The following is a 24734-nucleotide window of genomic DNA, read 5'->3' as shown; positions in this document are numbered from 1 at the left end:
TAAAATATTTTAACCTAACCCTTCCCTTTGCTTACTTCACACTCCACTAAAGTCTCATAAACAGAAGAGTACTCTTGGGTTGGACCACCCTTCTGTGGCACCTGCCGATGGAAGATTTGAACATTCAATCACCCAGCAACTGCAAGGGGAGCCATTTCACTGCCATAGACACATCACAGGCACCTGTAGTCTTATTATGTCTATTCAGCATGCATAAATACAGTGGACCCAAAAGTCTGATGCATACAATTATTTAAAATTCATCAATGATACCTTGGACAACATACAGATTAGAAAATAGTAATAATACAGTAGGCCGGATTTTTAATAACTCTTTTAAGCTCATAACTTTGTCTTCATGCTACATGGCATCCATGATAATATCCAGAGGAATGCAATGCTACCAGCTTGAGACCGGCTATTTACTCAAATATTGTTTAGGTTTTTATACAAACTAACACAAATATAAGCACCAACAAAAAAAAAACACAGACCGTGTAACATTTGTGCAACATACAATTTGGATCAAGCCAAAAATCAAGAGTGAACCACGGCTCACAAAAGAGCTATATCTGCAAATACTGATATGTCATACTAAGCTACTAAGGAACTCACTGAAACACTAGCACCAAAACATAACAGCTGAGCGCTCAGTGAAATCTTACAAAAGGAAAACTAACTGGAATGTTGCTAATTTTGAAAATTGAGAGACACTATTGTCACGGCTCAGGAAACGCTTGCGGTCACATGGCATGCTTGATAAATCTGCCTTTTGTTTTGTCAACAGTGTTCTCATCACAATGGTGACGATGGCCTCACATTTGGGAGCGCTTACTCTCTCACATCTGTGTTCTGTCCATGGGTGTGACCTCAAAACAAAAGCAACGCCTGTCTTGCATTGTGAAAAACAGAGGGGAGATGCTTATTTTTCTCTTGTTCAACTCCATAATTTCTACAACTGCAAATTATGGGGCAGCATTCAAACCACATTTTTCAGCTCTGCAGGAAACTTCCAAAAATTCCCCAGGGAAGTCGGCCTACTCTAGTATTGTTATACTGTGCAACTGCCCCCTCTTGTTTTACTATCTGATCAGCAGCATCTAGTTTGTAATATATGAAATATGTTCTGCATCTAAACATGTAAATACATTGTTGTGTGGTAACTTTTAGCCAAGAAGTAACTTGAATTTTGTTAAGGCAACTGAACTTTTTTGGCTATTTAATTTAAATAATCATTTAATTACTCCACCTTATGTGCATAAGAACGTATATTAACAATGTACATGGCTACTTGACAACAATGAACTTTGTATTCCATAGTATCATAGATAACACTGCAATTAAAATGATTAGGAACTTGTATATACTATGTCAACGGAACAGTTTTTAGTTTCAAGACATGAAAAATATTGAAATCAGGTGGAGTAAAAAACTAAGCTGCTGTAGCCTACAAAACAGAATGTAAAGTGAACAAATAAGAAAAGGCAGTTCTGTATAAACAAGCCAAGGACACCTCTGGACTGCTGTCTTCCCCTGCAGGCACATCCGAATTCTCAAGATTCTAAATATTTCCAAATATTTTGAGACATACTGGGATGATCTGTTGGTAGATCAAAATTTTCAAATGGTTTTACCTTGATCGAGCCCTTGTAGAAGTTTCACCTCCATTTTCATGAATAGCATTACCATTCTGCTGAACTTCTAGGGAACAGAAGAGATCGATTACTCACCAAACCACATCAATAAACCTCCAATAAGCGTTGCCTGGATCTTGAGATGTTATTAAACCTAAGCAACCAAATCTGAATCTCCTCTGCATTCGCAAAATTTTAAACAAGGTTCAGATGACACATTCAGGGTTGAATTAAAATTATGGATGACAGCAGCAATCCAGTCAATGGAATGGACCTTTCAGGACAGCAGTCTGCACGTAGGAGTCCGATTATAATTTGGCCTGAAGCCATTAAAAACACAGAAACCGTGAACTACTTACTGGTCAAGTCTGTATTGCCATTGGGCAGTGAATCCTGATCGAGGGCCAAGCCATCAAGTATAACTGTCAGCTCCCCTGTGGGGATCACTCCACTCTTGTTTTCCAGGGTGAGCTTTAGGACCTCTCTGACATTCTCCACTGCAAAACAACAGAGTGAAGGAGAGGTTATTAATGGCAGAGTCTTGCTTGCTGTAAGAGTCTAAACTGTCTTGAAGAGCGTTCAGGGTTTAAGAGGAGTCGTCTTTTATTCAGATAAACCTAAACATATTAAAATAGAAAAGAGTTCAAGCACATCTTAATATGTACTTAATATGGATAAACAAACTCTAAACTTAAGAACGTAACAGCTTACAAACAAGAACAAGCCAAGTATCTAGCTCAGCTGCCTCCTACATACAGTACAATTTGATATTTTTTGGAATCTATCAGTTTCATATTCCCAAAGGTTTCATCTTAGCATTGATCTGTAGTTTACATTCAGATATAATGTAAACTTTCATTATTAACGCTGCATTGATTTTTTGGGAAAAATGAAACCCCCTCACTTGTGGTTTACTAAGCATAAAGAAGCTGCAACATAAGTATAAGTGCAATTAGATTATTCTTAGCCTCCTTCTAGAGTAAAATACAGAAAAGGAAAACTGCCAAGCATACATTTTCGTTCATGAAGCTCCAAGACCTGGTTAATGTCTAGAGTGGCTTTTCCTAACAGAACATCGGCTTTCAGGGTATGATGGCTCCATACTTTAAAGTCCAATTTGGTGTGTGGTGTTACATTCCTGAAAAAGAAATAAAGATGTTATTCTAGGCACATTCATAAAGATTCAATAATTTACAAGCAAGTCAGAGCCTCAAGGACACCATTAAAACAGAAATGTACCACCTATGTAGCCATCTATATTTTTCCATTTTCATATCATAATGCCAGTCTTCCAGGGTTTAGGTGATTTGGTATTTATGAGCCAGTGAGTCTGTGCATAGTGATACATGGTGAAATGGAAAATACACACAGTAGTGTACATTCAATGTATTTAATGTATGTTTACTACTATTAACTATATAACAATATAAAATATTTGTTGCTCTGTACCACTTGGACAGATGTGGTTAAGGCCCCTCTGTGGTGGCTTCTGCCTATACCATAGATTTTCAATCTTTTTTTGGCAAAAAATCATTTTCTCAACAAGGACCCCACACAAAGATAAGAAAGACTTCAGCATGATGATTATAATAATATTATAAAATATTAAAAGCAGTACTACATAGGAGATCAACGCTTTAACAAGACTGATTTTAAATGTTACTAGATTTGAGGTTCCCTTTATTTCTAGGGACCCCTAGACAGTCTCTGAGGAGCCCCAATGCCCCCAAACAGCTGGATAAAAACCAGTGGGTTAGTCCACAAGCAGAGCTTGTGTAAAGCTTAATTCCAGAATGAATGGAGGAGAAGCAGACAGACGTCATCCCAGGTATTCTGTCCATTCACTTTGTGTCACTTAGCTTCAAGAATTCTTCTCAAACACAATTCTTGTTAGATTTCAAACACATCAAAAGATACTAAGAAAATCTCATGCAATGTTAACTTGAAAAATCACATGTGCAGTTAATACAGGTTGAGTATGAACGATGTTTAATAATTTACAAAAAAAATTAGTATCACAGTAACACTAGTTACGATGTAGGCTAACATTTACATCATAAACACTCACTCAAGACATTGAAAGCTATAAACTCCTCATTTTAAAGTCACATTTAAAAAATAGCAGTTTCAGATACCTTATCTTTCTCAGCCTCATGTCTACAGTGGCTAAAGTCTGTCACACCTGTCTGTATTACTGGATATCAGTTCCCTTTTCTATCACTTACAAACCAGAGCGGAAGTCAAGACAATGCAGTTTTACAGACTTGTGCTATACCTGGTTTAACCATAGTTTTCTTTTTGGTTGACTCTGTCACCTGTTGCTGAAAATATTTATTATGGCAGATCAGAGAAATTATTTTGAACAATCACTTCCAGTGTTTTACTGACCTTAGATGAAGGATATTTTTAATTGCTTTTTAGTACTAAGTACAATTTAAGGAAATATTATTAATAACTGATTAATATGCTGTCTGATGTTCACTATAGTTGGATGAAAGTAACCTATAAAGTATTGTGGAGTGTAGTACCAATATTAGAAATCAGCTTCGAAATTGTGGAATGTACAATGTTACTGAAAACCACTTACTTGATATTCACAACCTTTAAACTCTTATGAGAAGAAATTAAGTGCAAGAAATAAAAAATACTTACTCCATAAGAGAATTACACCTTTATTTTAATGGCAAGAAGAAGGTCCTGAAAACCAGCTGTCAGGCAAACTTTCATCTCTGCAGTGTGATATTAATATTCAGCGCACGGGGAATCTTGAAGCAGAGCATGAAGAGGGTGCGCAGTGGGTACTAGACTGGCATTAAACTCAATCACTTCCTCCCATTCTCCACACTGTACTTCAGCGTTTTTGTAACTGCATTTTTCCCCAGGTTAGAATGTGAATTATTAGAGACACCGAAATGCACAGCTGAAGAGGCAAACCTGTAAGCTGCAAAGAAACTACCGATTTGTTATCAGAAATCTGATTATTCCCGATACAGGTCCTGGTGACTCCTGAGTCCACACAGAAAGCACAGGGTACAAGACCAGACACGCTGGACAGGACACCTGTCCATCACAGGGAACACACAAGCACACAGGGACAACGTAGAGACACTAACCTAGCCAATATGCGTACAGAAGGCGAGAGGAAACCTGAGCACGCAGATTAAATCCAGGCTCCACACAGTAAGCACCCAGTCCAGAATCAAACCTAGGACTCAAAACCAGTGCAAATTCTTTTATGTGCATCTGATGTCTGCCTGCCACTCTTTTCATACCCCCATTGGAGTCAATGCTGCAATCTACTCTGGCTGCCCAGCATAGCACATCACAAGGCTTCGTATCTTCTGCTTACTAAATGGCTCCAACGAACTCCAAAACAAATTCAGCACAGACTATTCGTTTATTTTAAGTATGCTGAGGATGAAAAAAACCAGTATATGCTTTTCACATACTGAACAGCTGAACTACCAAAAGAAAATAAATGCTGTACTTTAAAAGCACTTGTTTATTTACATATGACACAACAGCAAAAAGCTGGAGCCAAAGGAAGCAAATCCCTAATGCTCTAAATAATAACTAATAAAGGTTTTGGGAGGAGTACCCTGGCACTGTGAGAAGCAAGAGATGTTGAAAGCTCCATAACTACACAATGTCCCCAGTCACCTCACACTTCCTGTTCATCTGCATGTTAGCACACAAAATGTAATCAGGCCAATGCTTCTGAGAAACAAATTACACAGCAACAAATACAGTAACAAATACTGATTAATGGATTCTCCATGGACACAGAACACAAAAATGTATATTATCACTAAGAGAGAAGACAAAGATCCTGGTCACAGTTTCACATTAAAGTAAATGACCTTGAAATCCCATGACTGTAGCTCAAGTGGTTGATTCCACAGATATATGACAAGAAAAGAAAAAACGATCTTACAGCGTCAAGCGTTCGTCCCACTTTGGATTAGAAGAACTGCTTGATTTTGCAGTTTTCTTGGCCTCTCCATCCGTAGCTACCTCCACATAGATAGCAGTTCCAAACCAGTTCTTCTTCCTCTTGAGTTTAGCACAGGAAACTACAAAGAGAAAAGAAAATGAAATAAGGGGAAAGGAAAAGCAGGAACCCTGAAGGAAACAACGTAGTCAGATTGGATACCGCCAGGCCTCCATCTTCAACTTGAACTATCATGACCTCAACAACAACTAAGCACCAGGATGAGAGAGGTGGGGTATAAACCAATAAAAACACAACTAATACACACCCAGCCATGACCCACATGCAGTGTAGTCCATAAGTATTTGGACAGTGACACAATTTTTGCTGTTTTGGCCCTGTACTCCAGCACATTGGATTTGAAATGAAACATTGACTATGAGGTTAAAGTGCAGAATGTCATCTTTAATTCGAGGGTACTTACGTCTATATTGGGTGAACCATATAGGAATCACAGCCCTTTTTATACATAGTCCTCCTATTTCATGGGACCAAAAGTAATTGGACACATTAAAATAAATCTTAAACAAAATTTGGCATGTTTGCAAATCCTTTGCAATTGATGAATTAAAGCTGATTCTAGGTTTTTCTTCACGATTGAAAGTATTCTTCAGTCATCCACTACTGTGGTCTTCCGTGGTCTACCAGGTCATTTGCTATTGCTAAGCTCACCAATGCATTCTTGCTTCTTAATGTACCAAACAGTAGATTTTGATACACCTAATGTTTGTGCTAAGTCTCTGATTGATTTATTCTAATTATTCACCCTCATGATGACCCACTATAATGGAATAATACTTCTTTGGTCCTCATATTGAGAGACAACAGCAACAGATTCCAGATGCAAATGCCACATCTAGAATCAACTCTAGACCTTTTGTTAGCTCTCTTGTGCATGAACTAATGATGCAACAACGCACAGTCGGCCAAGAAACAACTGAGCAGCCAAATGTCCAATTACTTTTGGTCCCCTAAAATGGGAGGACTAGGTATAAAAATTCCTATATGGTTCACCCAATATAAACGTAAATACCCTCGAATTAAAGCTGACATTCTGCCCTTTAACCTCACAGGCAATGTTTCATTTCAAATCCAATGTGCTGGAGTACAGAGCCAAAACAACAGAAATTGTGTCACTGTCCAAATACTTGATGATGCAGGATTGATATACTGCATCATCCGTGTGCTAGAGGGTAACGAAACCTTCTAAAACCCTCAGCACTGTCCATCACCCACCAGCACTTAAATTTAAAACCCTATTCACCACTCGGCAAATAACGTTTTCTGCTTATTTAATTGGTACTGTGTCTGTCACAATAAATCTGGATTATCTGCAACAATGCAGATTCAACACAGTCATGGTGCAGCACATCTGCTGGTCTCCTGTGGTCTTACTTTTAATTCAGATTTTCTGAAATACGGTTTTTGTTTAAATTCATGCACGTAGTTCCTTCAATTTTATTTAACCTAAAATTTTATTTGACCAGTGTTCTCTAGGACTCCTGGCTGACACAGAGGACATTTTATAATATTCTACAGTAGTCTTATGGTATAGTCTTATAGTATTCTAAGATGTCACATCACAGTAGAAGCTGCAGTCGTCGTCACTGGGCAAACAAATGAATCTAGACTGTCTAAAAGCACCTGATGATTATTCTCAGTGACCTATGTATTAACTGATCTCTGTCTCTTTAACTGTGAAATGGAATTCACTGGAGATATTTTACATTGCAATGCTAATAAAACAGCTGCACATCTTAATTTAAACTTAAGTCAAATACATTATCGAAACTTTGTAAAAATGTTATTAAACTAAAACGTTTGGAACCAATATTAAATCTACAACCAAGAACTGCAGCACAATGTTACTTTAATTCTGTGTATTTGCTTGTACATTTACTCTGCTGTATTGTAACCTGAGTCTGTACAGTTCTTCAAAATGGCACTCACCAAGAATAGGCACTGTATGAACAGTGTTCCTTCTGCCTACAGATTTAAAGCACCAGCTGTATAATTGTTTGGGCTACTCTTTAGGAACTGGAACATATTATACAGTATACTTGTGATCATGGCAAAGACTCTAAATTTAGAGGCAAAGGGCTGTTTTTATATTTCAGTAAACATGTTTATTTAGTGCACAACAGGCATACAATATCTGGTCTAGAGAAGCATTTCTCATAATTGGGCAGCAGTTTAAAAAAGCAGACTGCCCTGTGAAGAGTCTTTTGTTAATGAGAATCCAGTTTTGCCTCCCTGAACTGCTAGATCTTTTAGTTTGCAGCGAGGCTGGTTCATCTCAGTGGAGACAAATGGGAGCAGTTTTGGACCATACTAAACCTAGACCATAGAGAACTTGTCTACTGTGTGTTTTCACTGTTCTGTCACCTGACTATGCCAGAGAAACCAAGACACCATCTGACCTGTTGGTCAGTTTACATTCCTAAATATAAGGAATGTGTTATCTGAACTTAAATTCATATCAGATTTTTTTTTAATAAAATTATTTTCTAAATACTCACTGGTTGCATTTTTATTACCTCCCACTATAAAGCAGTAAGCAAACTGCAGGACCTAAATGAGACAAACCTAGTCTAAAATTAGTGATCAGTATTGTCCTCTAAGACAGAGGGAAAAATTGTCAGTGGCTACGATATTCAGTGACAAGCAGCATGGACCTTGTTCCCTAATGAGCAGTTAGTGTTTTTAACTGTGAAACAGAAACTAGCCCAACTTTAAAGAGGACACGGTGTGAAAAAATATTGAAAATATAGAACCCTGTGTATAAAGAAAGATTGGACAAACCTTTCTGATATAGTATGGTTTCCGACTGCATCTCAGATGCACCCTAATGATTACTTGGGCAGAACAGCATCACACATCTCACTAAAAACTCTTCATTAGCATAGTGAAGAAGAAGGAAACTTTGCCAATATATTTATGAAGTAGAAAAATAAACATAAGAATGAAATAAAGAGTATGTCTGGCAACAAGAAAACAACTAGCAGCCTGAACAGGAGGAATGTAGAGAATTAAGCTGGGATTTCAACAGCTCTAACAAGATCTAGATCCTAAACAAACATCACAGGCCCTGTTAAGGCTCTGGGGCGGGGCAGTGGCTCTGTGGCTAAGGATCTGCACCTGTGGCTGGAAGGTTGCCGGTTCAAATCCCGCAGCAAGCAGAGGAATCCTACTCCGTTGGGCCCCTGAGCAAGGCCCTGAGCTTAACCCCAACTGCTCCAGAGGCACCTTATAAATGGCTGACCCTGCGCTCTGACCCCAAGCTTCTCTCTCCCCGTCTGTGTGTCTCATGGAGAGCAAGCAAGGGTATGCAAAAAGAAATTCCATATGGCTAATAATATTATCTAATAAAGTGCAGTGCATTATTTGTTTTAACAACCTTTCTGGATTTCTTTGAAAAACAGAGATAAAACCCTCTTCAATGAAAAGTGCTGCCAGAATAACCTTGCTAGATACTTTATCGGAGGATGTCTCAATTTCTTTGCTTTCAGAAAAATTGAGCTTCCTTCATATGGGCATTACAATGGAAAAAAAACTATTAAAACACAAAGTTCTGAATTTCCATGTGCACACCCAGTGCCAACTGAGCTTTGATATATCCAGTGGGGCACAGTCACACTAGAGAAAAGCAAATATCGGTCAGTTTAAGTTACACTACAGCATTTATTTACATTATATTGTACACTTTAGCAACTGTAACCACTGGTTCTAAAGCTCTCAAGATGCGTGTACAAACCTACACTCCCACCCTGTCAGAATCTGGTCCCCACACAAAGTCAACACATCAGATATGGACATTGGCTCTCACTAGCCAGTAAAGGAGCCTGTAACATTGTGTCTGCTATATCTTTCATCTTCACAATTGCCTACTTTTCTTTAACAGAAAGGTTTTTGACTTTCAAATATGGACTCCTAACACTCAAGTGACTCAGTGACTTGACAGGATGTTCACAGCTCTTTTATGAGCTTAGTTACCCAGTAATTAATTACCTTAATTTGACCAACAAAAGATCCCTATACTTCTGCACCTTCAAAAGAAGGATGTTCAACACTATCAGTCTGTTCAAATTGCCCAACTAAGTTGACATTATGAAAATAAAATACTCGGTTGTTGTATTTATGCATCACAATTTTCAACATGAGAAATGGTTATTAAAATTCAGTGAAAATCCATGTTTAGACTTTAGAGGGTCCTGTACAGTAGATACCCATGAGATACACGTGTGTATATTACCTCCACATGCGCCACAGTTACAGTACTATAGATTGAGATAGTAATTCCCTAAGGCAACAGGAACAGTGGTGATTTGTCAGTGAGACTCCAATTTTGCTTTAATGATCACTTTGCTTTAAAAAAAGGAGCAAGCAAACTTCACTAAGCACTTACATACCCTCTCAAAACCAGAGTAAATTTCAGAAACTCGGAAGAGAATAAATTGCCAGGTTTATTAGCTACAAACACGGGATCCTTTTTTAAAAAAATACAACAAAGAAACCCAGAAAAGTGTAGTGGGGTCCCCGTGGCAACGCAGTTCAGCTCCTTACCAGTTGTGTGCAGTTGTGATCTCCCATTGTGACGATTACTGCTGTCTGACCTGGTCGAGGCTGTGGCCATGTCATTAGCCGCTGTGAGAGCCTAAAACACAAAGAAACCAGACGGCATTCAGATGATATTACAAGTTGATGAACAAATAAAGACTGTGACTACTGTTTTTAGAATTTTTTATTATTATTTATTTATTAAAGATTTCTACAATACAGGTAGTGCAAAAAATGTTAATGCAATAGGCATTTTTATGTTTTCTTTTAAACTTTACATTATAAGGCAATGACATGTTTTAGGTAACACAAAAGATTTATACATAAAACCATGCTTTAAATATTGGTTATATTAAAATTATAGCAGCCAAGTACAACTTGAGCTTCAGCTGAATTGTGTAGGCTTCTAACAGTGATGAATAAGATAAAAGATTTAACGTCTGTAAAAAAAAGTCTAAGGAAGTGTGTCTGGAGTATCTTAAAAAATGACTTGTTTGCCAAGAAGTAGAGTTGGTAGCACATCTCTGAATGTTGGAGAGGTAGTTAGACTCCTGCACTTCTGCATGTCCTCTTTATTACTATAACCTGGATGGTACTGACTAACTGTTTTACTTTCACAGATAATGCTGAAAAACCCTTTTCAGCAAAACATGAGCCAAACTTTCCACTTTTGAAGAAAGCAGGGTTCCCAAACCTGGTCCTGGGGAATCTCGTCAGTGGGGTTTTGTTCTAGTCAAGCTTTTATTTAACCTTATAGAGTTATGACGAGACTACATTTTCATTTCAGGTATTTCAGATGCTGTTAACTACTGCATTTCATCATGTGAACTTTTAAGCTATAACTTTCAAATTACAAATAAAAAGGTTATTTTAATTAAAGGTACAATTGAGTAAGAGCTTGGCTGAACCAAGAACTAGCTTATGTGTGGGACCCCAGGACAAGTTTGCGATAGTATGGCCCACGTAGTGACAGGATCACAACCCACTCTAGGGTACTGTGGTCATGATGCGTCTAAAACCCTCCTGCCAGCTTCAGACATCTTTCACTGTTGTCTCCTCAACAATTCAAAGTCAAAGAACTGCAACAGTATTACAGCACAGTATATAGTGTTTTTACAGCCGCTATACAATTTCAAACACTTAAGCACAAAAAATATGAATATACATCATATTTTTATTTTTAATTTAAAGCAGCAAGATATACAAGCTTGCAAAAGCTAAATATTACAAACGCACTTCAGTCACACAGGACTGTGCAAAAATCAAAGACAGGATCAGGCAAGTTTTCATTTCACGTCCCTCACACTTGAGCTGCTTAGCTCATGCGAAATTCTGAAAATGTAGTGCCAATATTTGAACGCTGGTTGGTACACTTTGCACTTTTAATGAAACCTCTGATGCTTTCTATTCAAAATTGACAAATAATCAATTTCACATAACATTAATCATTACACTGAGATGCTTTACAACAACACAAAATTAAAACCGATATCCACACAAATTTAACAGAAGTAAAACCTAGTATACAAAAGTTAGGTTTTAAAGACAGCATTCAAAAGTGCTGACCCGCTAGACCTAATTTAAACTTGGAGATGGTTACATTCCATTCATTCTAACTAAAAAGTCAAAAACCGACACTGTATTTTAGTTTAAATAATATATTCCTATAGGGCTGGGCAAGTCAAGCTCAACTTATAAATAGCCTACATAGACTATTTTATTTCCCTAATCTTAAAAGGTGGGGCAGGTATGATGCTGATAAGAACTGAACTGTTCAAAGCAGGGCTGTATAAACCTGGTCCAGGAGAGTCAGTGTGTACGCAGGTTTTCATTTCTTCTCTTGTCAAGCTAAATCAGCTGGTTACTGGTATAATGGGAAGACATTAAAAGGAGTGGGCCTCCTGTCTACCACTGAACTAAAGGGCCAGATGAATATGCATTTTAACTCACCTGGATCACCCACTTAACTGGGCAACATGTCTATCAAAAGAACTCCTCTTGTTCTGATAAACTGATTTCCATGTAATACATTAAAGCTGCCTGTAGATTAAGTCTACTGCAATTTTCACTCCAATTACAAGTCATCAATCTTGACAGAAACATTAAAAGCCCTGTCAAAGCAACATTACTCGCTCTGCACATCCTCATGTCCCTTCCTGAAACGTGGATTCAATGATAACATTCCTGGAGCCTGGCACAAGTTCCAAAAGGATATATAAACATAAGCATACACTTAAGCAACAGATGCATTTTTAAATATCTAACCATTTGTCCTGCTGCTTTAGAACCATTTCTTTGTACTGTTTAGTTGAACATATATTAACAAAGGTGTCACCAGACTTTATTGCTCAGGGTTCCCACCTACTAACCAAAGCAAGAAATAAATTAACAATATAGAGGACATGGAGAAATACAGAAGTATTAGTAGTAGTATCTATCTTTCTAACATTCAGATTGGTGCTATTTTTGTCATATTACCAATATTACAAAAAATGGTTCTAATATCATTGCCTTATACTGTAGAGTTTAAAAGGAAGCAAAACAAGTACTTATTGCATTAACATTTCATGCACCACCTGGACTGTAGATGTATAATTTCAGCAAAGGTCCATATCAAAGAGATTTTACAAAAATATAAAAAACTGGGCTTGCTTCAACGTTAAGTTGAAGTACACAATGGCCTTAGTTATTGTGGCCTAATGGCCTAATAGTAGTGCCCACTTAATGGCCTTAAATCTTATATCTTTTTTCCTTTTTAAAAAGATCATGCTAAATCAAACCTTTGATTCACAGACAACACACAAATTAACATTTTACAGAGATTTCTTTCCATGCTAGACAGTTGGCTACTAAAATTTGACAAAAGCTGTTATTTTACACAGTAACCTGTGCAAGACCTCCAGACCACCCTTGTACAATAACTGGAAAGGCCAGCTGTTGTCAAGGGTTGGAAATGGCAGCTGCACTCACTCAGCTAGCGTCACAGCTTGCACTACTGTAGGTTCGAGGACCACTGCTGCCATGTGTCTTAGGACACTAAACGTTATGGCTGTCAAAGTCATTTAAATGGACTATTGTTAAGGGAAGAAAGGCTAGATCCATAACACATGGAGCCGAACCAGGAACTACAGCACTACAGCAACTAAGTCATGTTTGTGGACACCAATAATGACCTTGTTTGGCCCAAGGGTGCAGACTGATCTCAACACACGTGTACCTGATGGAGGTACTTACGATTGCGTGATCACTAAGCCGTCGGAGATCCACACCTGAAACTGCGGCCCATGATTCTACTGCAGAAGGAAGAAAAAAATAAGGATCAGTTTGACTTTGATCATCTCCCTTTCATAATAAATACCACACATCTTCTGCACACCTCCAACTGGGAAATGAGAGAGCTCCGACCAGCAATACCAGCATCTTTTGTTTGTGCACAGTGATGCCCAAGACCTAAAAGCTTCATGCCATTCTTCACACAAGACAAATACACATGGGCACAAAGTCTGAAAATCATTCACATGCCCAACTTAAAACACCCAGAGGTTTACAAACAATAACTCATAATTGTTACAGTCTGATCCCAGATTCATTAAAAGCAATTGGACAGGACTATATTATTTTCTTAGCTTCCTTACAGCTGGTTTGAAAGCCAAGAGATTTTGCACAATCAGCAAAATGAATCCTTGCTCACAGCTGAGCATGACAACACACTGCAGCAAGAAAGCACTGCTCGTTGCCTCATTACTCACTCTGCCTCAGAACACATAGCACACAAACTACTGAAATTCAAGAAGGGGAAGGTTAACCACAGGTGTGCTGGCAACAATGTGTTTAGTGCAGAAATATTCAGACTATTTTCTATCTGAATTTAATATCACAGCACTCATATAGAAATTCCTTTATGTTAATGTTTTTTTTTAATACAAGAAGATGCACTGGAAAATAGTCATGAATCTCTTAAATAAAAGTCCTGCATTCCCAATCTCTGTTCTGTGTATGGATGTCAAAAACACAAGTGTCAAGAGCATTAGAAGTAGCAGATACAACGTAAGAGCTTTTCATTATGTTCAGCTGGTTATATTTAAATATTAAATATTCAGACTCCCACTAATAGGTTGCAATTAATGTTATGATTGTGAATAGACCAAAGGCTGACAATGAGAGCAGCGCTTTAGCAGTTCCTCCTCTAGAAAATCACTTGGTGGCTCAAACATTTAAGATTCAAAGCAGAATTTAGTCCCTGTGTCAATTTCTTCACAAACTCGCAGCAAAGAAGTTGGAGTATCTGACGTGCTTGTTTAAAAGCTGCCCCACTGGGATTCACTGACACACAGATTAACCACACACTATAAAGCACTGCTGCACACAACTGACAAGAGCTACTGTAGCGCAACCACATGCTTGAATTCTGGGGGATTCATCATCGGCGTTGCTGCTGTGGCTCGCTGTTGCGGCACGACCAGCCTGACTGTGCAAAGAGCACAGTGAAGACACCTGGAAAAGCCAAGAAGAAGCTCACAAAGCTCAGACAAGTCCTGTTTAAACCCACTTAGAGAGGAAAGGTTAGTAGATACTTCCAACAGAACATAGCATGATGTAAGACAAGGGATTCAATAAGATTGCCAATGCCGCATTCGGATTAAAAACACAGGTGATACAAACTGAAGCACCAATTCTTGAATCCCAACAGCAGCCTCTCGGCACTCTCTCTCAAGATGGCTCACAATGGCCTCAGCATTCTCATGAGAAGTATAATCTCAAAGCAGCCGGTGATAAGAGAACGGATTATAATCAAGTCACTTGAGTCATACAAGTTACTTTAATTAAGCATTAATCTAACAAATCTATAAATGAAAGACATGTTGAAGCAACAAACTGTACTGTAGCATCTGACATTCAAAGAAATTAAAATGGAAGGATTAAGCAAATTTCTAAAACAAGGCATTCCACTGTCAACAAGCCACTTTTTGGTCCCAAATATACAGCACAGGAGAGGAAGTGTCATGTAAAGTAATATTATTCACTTTATATATATTTAGATATATAATTGTCATGAACATCCACACACAGTACAGATTACCTCAGCACATTTAAACATCTCAGCATATCCTCCTACACATAACTATTACTCTGTTACATACAGGGCTCTTTCACACAATCTTCTCAGTACTAACAGATCTGCACATTGGTGCAGTTATAACAGCCAGGTTCTTCAAACAAGTCTGAAGTTCCTGAGACAGGCCGAGACTTATCATTGTTTTGCATTATTGGACAAAAATTGTTTTTTTGGGATTAACGAAAACAGTTAAAAGCATCTTCTTTTTCAATTTAACGAGAGTTGGAAAGTTGGGAAATACTGAGGATATAATATAAACCATTTGCTCAGAGACATCATGTCTTTTGAAGAACTTAAAGAGGATCCCAAAAAGTTATCACAATACCTGGATCTCCTCAAAATGCTTGCCCTTTAATTGTTTCTGAGCTGCTTGTATTATATCAAGCAGAAAAGTGAAATGACAAATTTCCTTAAGTAAACACTGAAGAAACCATGACGAATGTTATTATAATTCTAGATTTGATCTTGCTTTTTCCTCAATTGATCTAACTATGGTTTACAGTCTGACAAATGTTTTGGGGTTTTCCCAAAATCGAACCTAAACCTGATTCCCTTAAAAAATTACATTTGTAAAGTTTTGCACCTTATGACTAAAGATAGAAAATAAAGTAAATAGGACATGTTCATCCACAGAGAAAACCAGGTCCAACCACAGCTGCAAGGAGTAAGAAATTGAACTTTTAATACAACATGTTCTCTCTGCCTGGGAGCACAGGGACCAAGGTTATAGCTAAACACGCTTTCAACCCATTACATTACTAACACAGCATTATTCTGCATGCTGAAAGAGCATTACACTGCACTGATCATGATGCTCCAATACGATCTCTAAGCAACACATTACCAAAGCTGTATGAGACAACTGTTCGAATTGACAGTTTACCAGGACTATGGTGACTGAACAGTATAAGACTTGGTTTTCATAATTCATACCACAATTCACATGGTTAAATAAATTGGACGAAAACAAACTATACTGGATCTCTACAGGTGCCCCCCTGAATGTATACTGTACACTTGCAGTATACTGGTCTAAGGGCCCTGGGCTATTCCATCAAAATCTGTCTCAACATCAGAAAAACCAGGAAATTAGAAACCTTTTTCATGATTATCATTACTTTGTATTTTTTACACTCTGCCATAAATATACAGTGTTTCTTAGGTAAAACCAAATTACTGCAGTAAAAGGTTAAAAGAAGAGATCTACATCACTGTGCAGAACTGTGTGAAGAATGGGTTCTCTCTTTTCTTAACCGTGCTACTTTAACCGGTTTCAATTATCCAAACTGCAACAAGACTAGCACAGGCTTACTCAAAGCACACCAGCTGCACTGATACATTCAGATAATCTAACACACATGCAATCAAATGCATGTGCAAACACTGTTTATATGTTTAAGATTCATGCATCTTTTTTCATGACAATGAAAGTTGCTAATTACACCTCTATGGACAGTCAGATCCACTCAACTAAAAAAACCTGCACTCCTCAACCGCTGGTCACTTTCTATGTGAACGAGGTTTGCAAATGCATTTTTATGCAACCCTGTAAACTACACAGGCCTATGTACACACAAGTTTTCAAAGCTTACATTTACACCAGGGAGCTAAATTAAATTTTGCACAAAAGGTTTCTACAGCAGTTCCAAATTGTGTGACTATTTTAAAAGCACAGTTGACAGTTCTCTGACAGCATCCCTCTCCAACCATACAGAGCACAGTAGCTCTAAACACAGCAATGACATTTGTTAAGTCTTCCCCCTTAGACAAGAGAAAATGCTCTTTTCTTGGTCTCTTCTACATGCAACATGTTCAGATGGTGACAGGCAGGTCTTGCTCTCTTATCAGATCATCTCTGCTGTAAGACGGAGGACTGTCTTATGACTGGCAAGCAATTCCCATAGAAGACAGGATTATTATTTTAGGTCTGCCTACAGTATAATTACTTCAGATGGTCTTCTTCTGTAAATGTTTTTATATTTTACTTGCAGAACATAGAGACAGCTCCTATAAAGTTGTACAGGGGACAAAATTAACGCTCCTTCACTAACTGCCTTTTTGAAATTTTCTTTTGCCAAATGTTTCTAGGCATGTGGATGATTTATCTGTTGCCGAAACATCACATTACAGCTCCAACAGAAAACTTTACGAAACTGCACAGTGCTTACTTGACAGTTTGCTGTAGTTCCATCCCAGCCTGAAATCTTAACTGAAATACGGCAGAAAGACAAAGAAAATAAACGCAGGCACATTAAACAGAAAAGGCAGTGGTCATGAATTCATCTCCGCAACCGCAATAAATGTCACAGCTTACTCAGAAATAAACAATATATCCAACATCATTGAGAGCCACTGAGATCTGATCACTGTAGTGCAGCCTCCAAGCAAGCCCATAATTGTTCAATATTTAAAAAGCTCACAGGAAGGATAGTCGCCCCTGCTTCCACCCACTCCCCCCAAGACCTCATACATCTAAAAGTACGTCGCAAAGAAAAGCAGGCGTTACCCAGACCAAAACCAGGCCAGTGAGGATCAAATGCACAGAGGTCCAGCCTGGTGGAAGTCAAAGAGAAAGGCTGTATTGATTCTAAACAAAAAAAACACTAAAAAAAGTCCTTTATGATTACTACATTACAAGCATTTAACTTAAAGTGCACTGTGAGTATACCAGCCAATCATGGCTGAAGAAACTGACGACTGGCCAATGACAGAATGAGCACTGCCTGTCCAGTTCTCACTCACACAACCAGCAGGGCTGTTGCCCAGGTGTATCCAAGTTCCTCCATGTCCCTTAGGAAAATATTCATATAGGAAACAGTGCAGAAAAATAGACTGTAACCTGGAATGGTATATTACAGGATACTATAGGAAACACGCTGTGGGACAAAGCTAGAGTGAATCGAAACAGCAACACCAAAAAAAATCATATTGTTTAGGCCAAGACATAGGTATTGACCCCATCTCATAGCCAAATCAAGGCTATTCAATCATTTCACCAAAAATGATTAATCAACGATACTTCACCGAGATGACCGAGAGGTCATTCATCCTACAGTGGCAGCCCAGATGAATTAAATCAGTGGAGGTGCAGACAGGATCCCTCCACTTCTGCCTGCAACTCTCTCCCTGCGGACTGGCCTGAAAGGTATGCTCCAGCCCTTCTGAGCCAACTCAGCATTTCCACTTGCTCTCTGTTTTGGAAGATCTCATGACAAGCACACAAATCCTTAACTTATTGATTTGTCAAATTCAATAGCTAATGTACTATTCACATTCAATAAGTAAAGTGCATTTAAGGAGTCCATTTTTCAGAAGACAGGAAACCCCAAAATGAAATTTGCATCTCATGTGGGTTACTGCCTCTAAAATACTAAGACAGTACACAAGCTAAATAGTTGTCTAAGGAAGACAAGCGCCCTGTTTGTGGAAATACAGTGCTCATATTATTTGCTCTGTATTTACTTGAAGCAGTCCAAGTACACAGCTCAATCTTTGATTCACATTACTGAGAGCAGTCATCTTTTTGTCTCAGAGAATAGAAATGAGTCTTTAGAACTTCGCAGAGAATTGCAATTACATTTCAAACAATTGCTGCAATTATTTTTTTAACCTTTGAAAGCAAAGCCTCTCTTGGTTCATCTGAAGGAGACCATTTTCAATTTTCCTTTTAAAAACCAAACTAAAGTTACTGGCTATAATAAACATTCTGGCAGTGCTCTGTTATAATATGGAATAATACAGCCAGCACTCTCCTCACTCATTCTAGCAGTGCAGTCTGAGAGAGGAATTGCTTATGGGGTTCAGTGTATGCTTTTCCTAGTCATGTAATTATGGATGTTTTTCTTATTTTCAGGAAATGAGTTGTCATGGCAGAGATAAACACTTGTATGGTTTCGTAGCAAAGGCAACAGAATAGACCTGTAGAGGAAACAGAGATGTGGGAATTCAAGATGAAAGCTCTTCAACACAAACATAGGGCAAATTCTTTACAGCCTTCCTCTAAAACACTAAGACACCTGGCTTCTTGTTACAGAGTCTACAAAGAACTACTGAGGCTAATAGGATACTTTGACTACTCATTTAACATTACTGTTCCTTTAATACAAGGAAACTCTAATCTTAATCTGGTTTAGTTGAACACAAACAGTCTTTAAAAAGCTGACACTAAACAGTACTGAAGTACTTTCATGCCACAAGTGGGTTTTCAGACTCTTCTCTCTATATTAATGTGCTGGGGTAATGCCCTACCATTTCAAAGAAATAGCAAATATGGCAAACCTTTAAATAACCACCTCTAACATTTATTTTAACTATGGCATGAACTATAGGAACTGCAGATACTATGTCTGGTGTGTTGTATTTCTGTAACTCCAAGTATTATTAATAATAATAGTTTCTTAAACTTAAGAAAAGCTCTATAAAACATTCCACTCAAAGCACTTAACAGGTAATGGGGACTCCCCTCCACCACCACCAATGTGCAGCTCCACCTGGATGATGCGACGGCAGCCACAGTGCACCAGAACGGCTCACCACACGCCAGCTATCAGTGGGGAGGAGAGCAGAGTAATGAAGCCAATTCATAGATGGGGATTATTAGGAGGCTATGACTGGTAAAGCCCATTGGGAAATTTGGCCAGGACGCTGGGGTTACACCCCATTATATTTAAAAACATATATTTTTTGTATTATTTGAAAATTGATAAAACAATAACACTGCAGACTACTGTGCACTTTGCAATTCTGTGCAATGTCTGCGTTTTGGACCGGCATTCTTCTGCCTCTCCAGGATTTAGAAATGTAAGTTATTCTGCTACATATTATTGACAAGTTATTTCCCCACATGAATCAAAGCCATTCAAAGAGATTTTCACATGTCCCTTGAAAACAGGCTATAGAATGAAAGCTGACAAAATGGGATGTACAAGAACCATGTAAGAATTAAAATTATCTGGTTTCTCAGGTACATTTTATCAATGGGTTTTTAAAACCTTAAGTTTTTCATTCATACATACAAGACTTTTTATTTTAACATTCTTTTTTCAACTATTTCAGCTTCATTATTTGAAGTTTTCTTTATAAAAAAAACATGATTTTTTAAACTCCTGCAACGCAGGTACAAAAACACATCTATCAACAGGGAAACAGTTACAGTTCAGCCTTTTTACCATCTTCCAAGCAGCTACAAAATAAACACCCTTACGTTGGAGACCATAGATAAAGAGGAGAACAGATTTGCTTTTTCAGCACCCAGCCAATGAGCGTGCAAGTACAGTACATCACAACAATCCAAATTAGATAGCTTCCTGAGCGCTGCACTTTAGGTAAGCTAATTTCTTGCTGGTAAGGGTCCAAGGAAGAACCAACAGTATGAGACAAAGCTGAACTTCCAGGATTGTCTGCTTTCACAAGGCTTTTTGTTGACTCCACATAATGTGGCCTAAAATTCAATGTCCTCTTCTTCCAACAGCCATCCTTCACCATGTTCAACCTCCATCTTGACAGCTAACACTCTTGTACCCTTTCTGAATGCAGCAACAGAGACTGGCTAGAAGCTGCCATTGAATCAGTACGAAATGAGTGCCAATAAGCAAGTGAGACCAATAACTTTCCACTGAAACGCCAGTGACCAGTTTTACTAACAAATGAACAATAAGTTTTTACTGTCACTTTAAAACAGCACCTGTTTAACATATGTGTAGATAAGATGGCCAGTTCTCTAGTTCATTCTGAGAGTGAAGTGGAGATTAAGGAGATTCTTCACTGGAATTTTATAACTGAGCCGTGATAGGTACAGAAGGTACAGAATGGAGGTGTCTGCCATCAGTCCCATTTAGTCCCAATTCAGGGGCAGTTACAAACAGCACGCCTTCTTCAGGCTAGAGCCCAATTACAACAAATGACATCTGCTTCCCAGCTCTGTTGAAGCCACCAGCCTACCCTGAGCACACTGCCAGACCAGCACAGTAGAAAGTGAAAGGATGTGAGCCAGCATATATGAAAGACGTTGCACTTCTTCTCAACCTCTCAGATCAGAGTTCATTTGTCACATTGTAGCGATATTGTAAGTAAATATAAAAATGCATTTTAGCTGAGAGAAACATTCCCACAGCTATTTTTAAAGTCTGCTGCACCACTACCCCTGCATGCTCACCCCCTCTGTCTCAGCAAGACCCATCTCAGTTTCTTTCACACCTTAACCACGTGAGGAGGAGACCATTAACTGTGCAGTACCTCACAATGGTTAAGAGGCAATCAAACACCGACACTTCAAAGATGCTACCTATAAGCCCATCACCATTGCAATCACTGCACAAAATAGTGAGGAACAAGTATTCATACTGTATGGAGGAGTGTGCAGGGATTAATGCTAAATCCTGGACAACATCAATTTCCCTTTCAACAATTCTCTAAAGATTCACTTGTTCCTGGATTTTTCCCCAACTTGTTTGAAGCACACAAGGTATCATTTAAAGTAGACAAGAGTCTAACTTATTAATAAATACATAGCAGGATTAATTATTAGCATATAAGAATTTAGCTAATATTTCAATATAAGACTGACAGAAATTTAGATTGACAACATGTCTAAGGCCTTTAAACAGCAGTGTCACTTTATAATGCAGGATAATACATTATCAAACAAAAGCATGTTAAAAAAATATTCCAAAATATAACATTGAGAGAAATGTTTAAGTCATGTGGTGACAGACAGGTGCCAATGTAAAGTCACTGAGGGTAAACACTGTGTTTTAATTCCAACTCATCACTTAACAAGCAGAAAACAATCTGACAGCAAAAGAAAGCAAAGGCTTTACCTACAGTAGGTAAAACTGAAAATCCAGCAGTTGTGAGGTTTTACAGAACAGGGCAACAAATGCACAATATATACAATACCAACCTACCAAGAAACAGTAAGTGGCCTATCCTTTTCTTTAAAACACAAATTCTGTAAATCACAGCTAGCCCTGGAGGCAGCTGTACAAATCAGAGAGGCTCTAATTCCTGTTCTGGAAAAGCCATAGAAAGTCAGCTCTGTAACAGCCATCCACCTGGTTAGGAGAATCAGCCGAGGCCTGGAGTACCCAGCTCATGTGGAACTGAACAGATAACAGGGGTGCTCCACTTTCATCTACCCATACTGTGCTGAAAGCACATGATTATAGGGAGAGCATGACACTTCAAAACAAGGCTGAATCAACATACCCACTTGTGGCATGAAGACAGACACAAAGGCCCTGTGAAATCTACTGTGTACCACAATTAGGCCTAGGACCGTGTATTGATGCACAAGGAATACTAACACCTTGCAAATACATTTTTTGCAACATTACACATTTACAATATATAATGCACACACACCATCCACACCACCTGAAGCTGTTTTCAAAGGTTAAATAATTTGATTAAGATGCGTGATCATTCGATATATACTGCTTTCCAAAGAACAACAATTATAGTGCAACTAACTGGACAGCCTTACTGGCATAATTGTAGCCGAATCCCATAGTCGTGGATCTTGTTTTTTGTTTTATCCTTCATTTAACCAGATAACTCAACTGAGAAATTCTCACTGTTCAATGACAGACCCAGAGAGTCCCCATTTAAATGGCAGGGCATTTACTGGAGCAACTTGAGTAAAGTACCTTTACTACAGAGCGCAATCCAATCCAGTCCCACACTTCAACAAAACATAGGGGCTTTGCACTTCTCAAAATGCCCGAGCTAACTCCAGTACTGACTCCCTTGTGTCAAGTGCTGGTCTTAGAAGTCTTCCCCAGGTCAGCCTTCCCCCCCAGCGAGGTACTTCACTCAAGACTGCTCCAGGAAAACACCCAGCATGTACAAATGGGCCCAAATGGATATAAGCATCAGCCAAACGGATTAATAATAGGGCAACCCAAAGGTACACATCCAAAGGGCCAAGTACACTACTTCTAATAAAAGGTTCATGGAGACAGAGCAGCAGAGACTGCTCAGACTGGCAGCTCCCCACCCCCCCCAATTACGTCTGCAAATCAAAGCAACTAAATAACACAACACTATCGCAAGGGTCACTGCGTGCTTGACTTGGCAAATGTTTATTGACGTACAAACACGATACAACCAGAGATAACGGTAATTCCTCTAATAAAACCGCCTGTGAACAGGGAGACTACTGAACTTTTCCCCCCAGCTCAGCATTGCTCATCTGAAAGCCTGGTCAAACATATTTCAAACTTTGCAGATTATCGCTCTACAGACCCCTCTCAGCTCCCCTGCACCACAAAACAAAAACATCTGAGAATACTGCGATTTTTATACCACATGCTTGTTGTCTTAATTGATAAATCTGTCTTCATTTTGTGCAGATCATCCTGGCCCTTGTATTAAACACCAGTCTTGACACCAGTGAGGGAAAGCTGAGACGTGCCGATTGTTTATTAAATATCAAATCCGATTTTTATCACACTAGTAATACTAAAACTCCTAGCAGAATTATTTTCCCTGCAGACTGAATTATTTGTAATCCGATACACGGCTTAATCTGAAGGACTGGACAACCCGACATTTAATTTGCTTGCGTTGACCAACGGGAACTACAGCGGTGTTGAAGAAAGCGAAGCGGGTCATAAAAGTTAACTTTGAGGAAAACAAAATATTTATACGACACAACTCCAGCCAATGGGTTACCGGGTTTTATCACCGGAGCTATGAACACTATTCATCAGACAAGTCTCGAAAACGCAATACCATCTTTTTACACATAATAGTAATAATAATCATAATAATCATCTTCATCATCTTTTTCTCATCGGCGCACAGAATCCAGCCCGGCTAGGGATTATTAACAGCCAGAACAAACACGGGACAGGCCCCCAGCACTCCAGACTTGAGTCCGCCATCTTTTCGTACAGTGCAATACAACACAAACAACTCTGAGCGCACGGACTGCACAACCTCTGCAAGACACACAGAGCCTGAAACGGAGGGGACGAGACAAGACCTGGGATAAGTGACCCATCTGAAGAACATGGCACCACCATATTTCCAAAACAGCAGCTCGGAGGTTTGGCGGAAACTCTTACCGTGCCCGCTGCTCTGTGCCCGTCTAATACAGGCTCAACCACTCCACCGCTCCGCCAGGCGAGCAGACCTTTTTGCCATCTCTCAGTCTGTTTCTCCTGCTCTACCCGCAGCGCGCGCACACACGCAGGACACGCACAGCTCCCGCCTGGCGACGTCACCACGCACAGTTACCATGTTGCTGCGATACCTAGGCATGAGTAGGTGAAGCCCAGTCTGGCGTTGTGAGCGCTAAACTTGCATACACGGTGTATTCTGCATCATGTACTGTATACCCCCCCCCCCTTAGCCACAGCCAATACATACAACACGTATGAGCAATGTCCAGGTTTTTCAGAGGCATTATCTAAATATCTAAATATATGTCTTG

The 24734-nt window shown here is 38.9% G+C and overlaps 1 protein-coding gene across 2 annotated transcripts in view; it reads right to left on the bottom strand.

The window, feature by feature from the left end:
• wwp1 (WW domain containing E3 ubiquitin protein ligase 1) overlaps positions 1-24475 on the bottom strand; it is a 57033-nt gene extending 32558 nt beyond the window's left edge. Inside the window, exons 1-7 of one of the 2 annotated variants that reach the window (XM_088918435.1) lie at positions 24367-24475; positions 13417-13475; positions 10189-10279; positions 5569-5707; positions 2648-2772; positions 1994-2131; positions 1635-1701 (exon numbers count right to left, since the gene is read on the bottom strand). In XM_088918435.1, the coding sequence (XP_088774561.1) occupies positions 1635-1701; positions 1994-2131; positions 2648-2772; positions 5569-5707; positions 10189-10258 (539 nt within the window). In that variant the 5' untranslated portion in view covers positions 10259-10279; positions 13417-13475; positions 24367-24475. The remainder of the gene's footprint in view (positions 1-1634; positions 1702-1993; positions 2132-2647; positions 2773-5568; positions 5708-10188; positions 10280-13416; positions 13476-24366) is intronic. The other variant, XM_088918436.1, reaches the window with a different exon arrangement.
• Between the last annotated feature and the right edge of the window lie 259 nt (positions 24476-24734).

Source organism: Atractosteus spatula, chromosome 6 (genome assembly GCF_055471065.1).
Source record: "Atractosteus spatula isolate fAtrSpa1 chromosome 6, fAtrSpa1.hap1, whole genome shotgun sequence".
Lineage (NCBI taxonomy): Eukaryota > Metazoa > Chordata > Actinopteri > Semionotiformes > Lepisosteidae > Atractosteus > Atractosteus spatula.
Note: the sequence above shows the minus strand (reverse complement) of the source record. Positions and strands in the feature narration are given on the sequence as shown.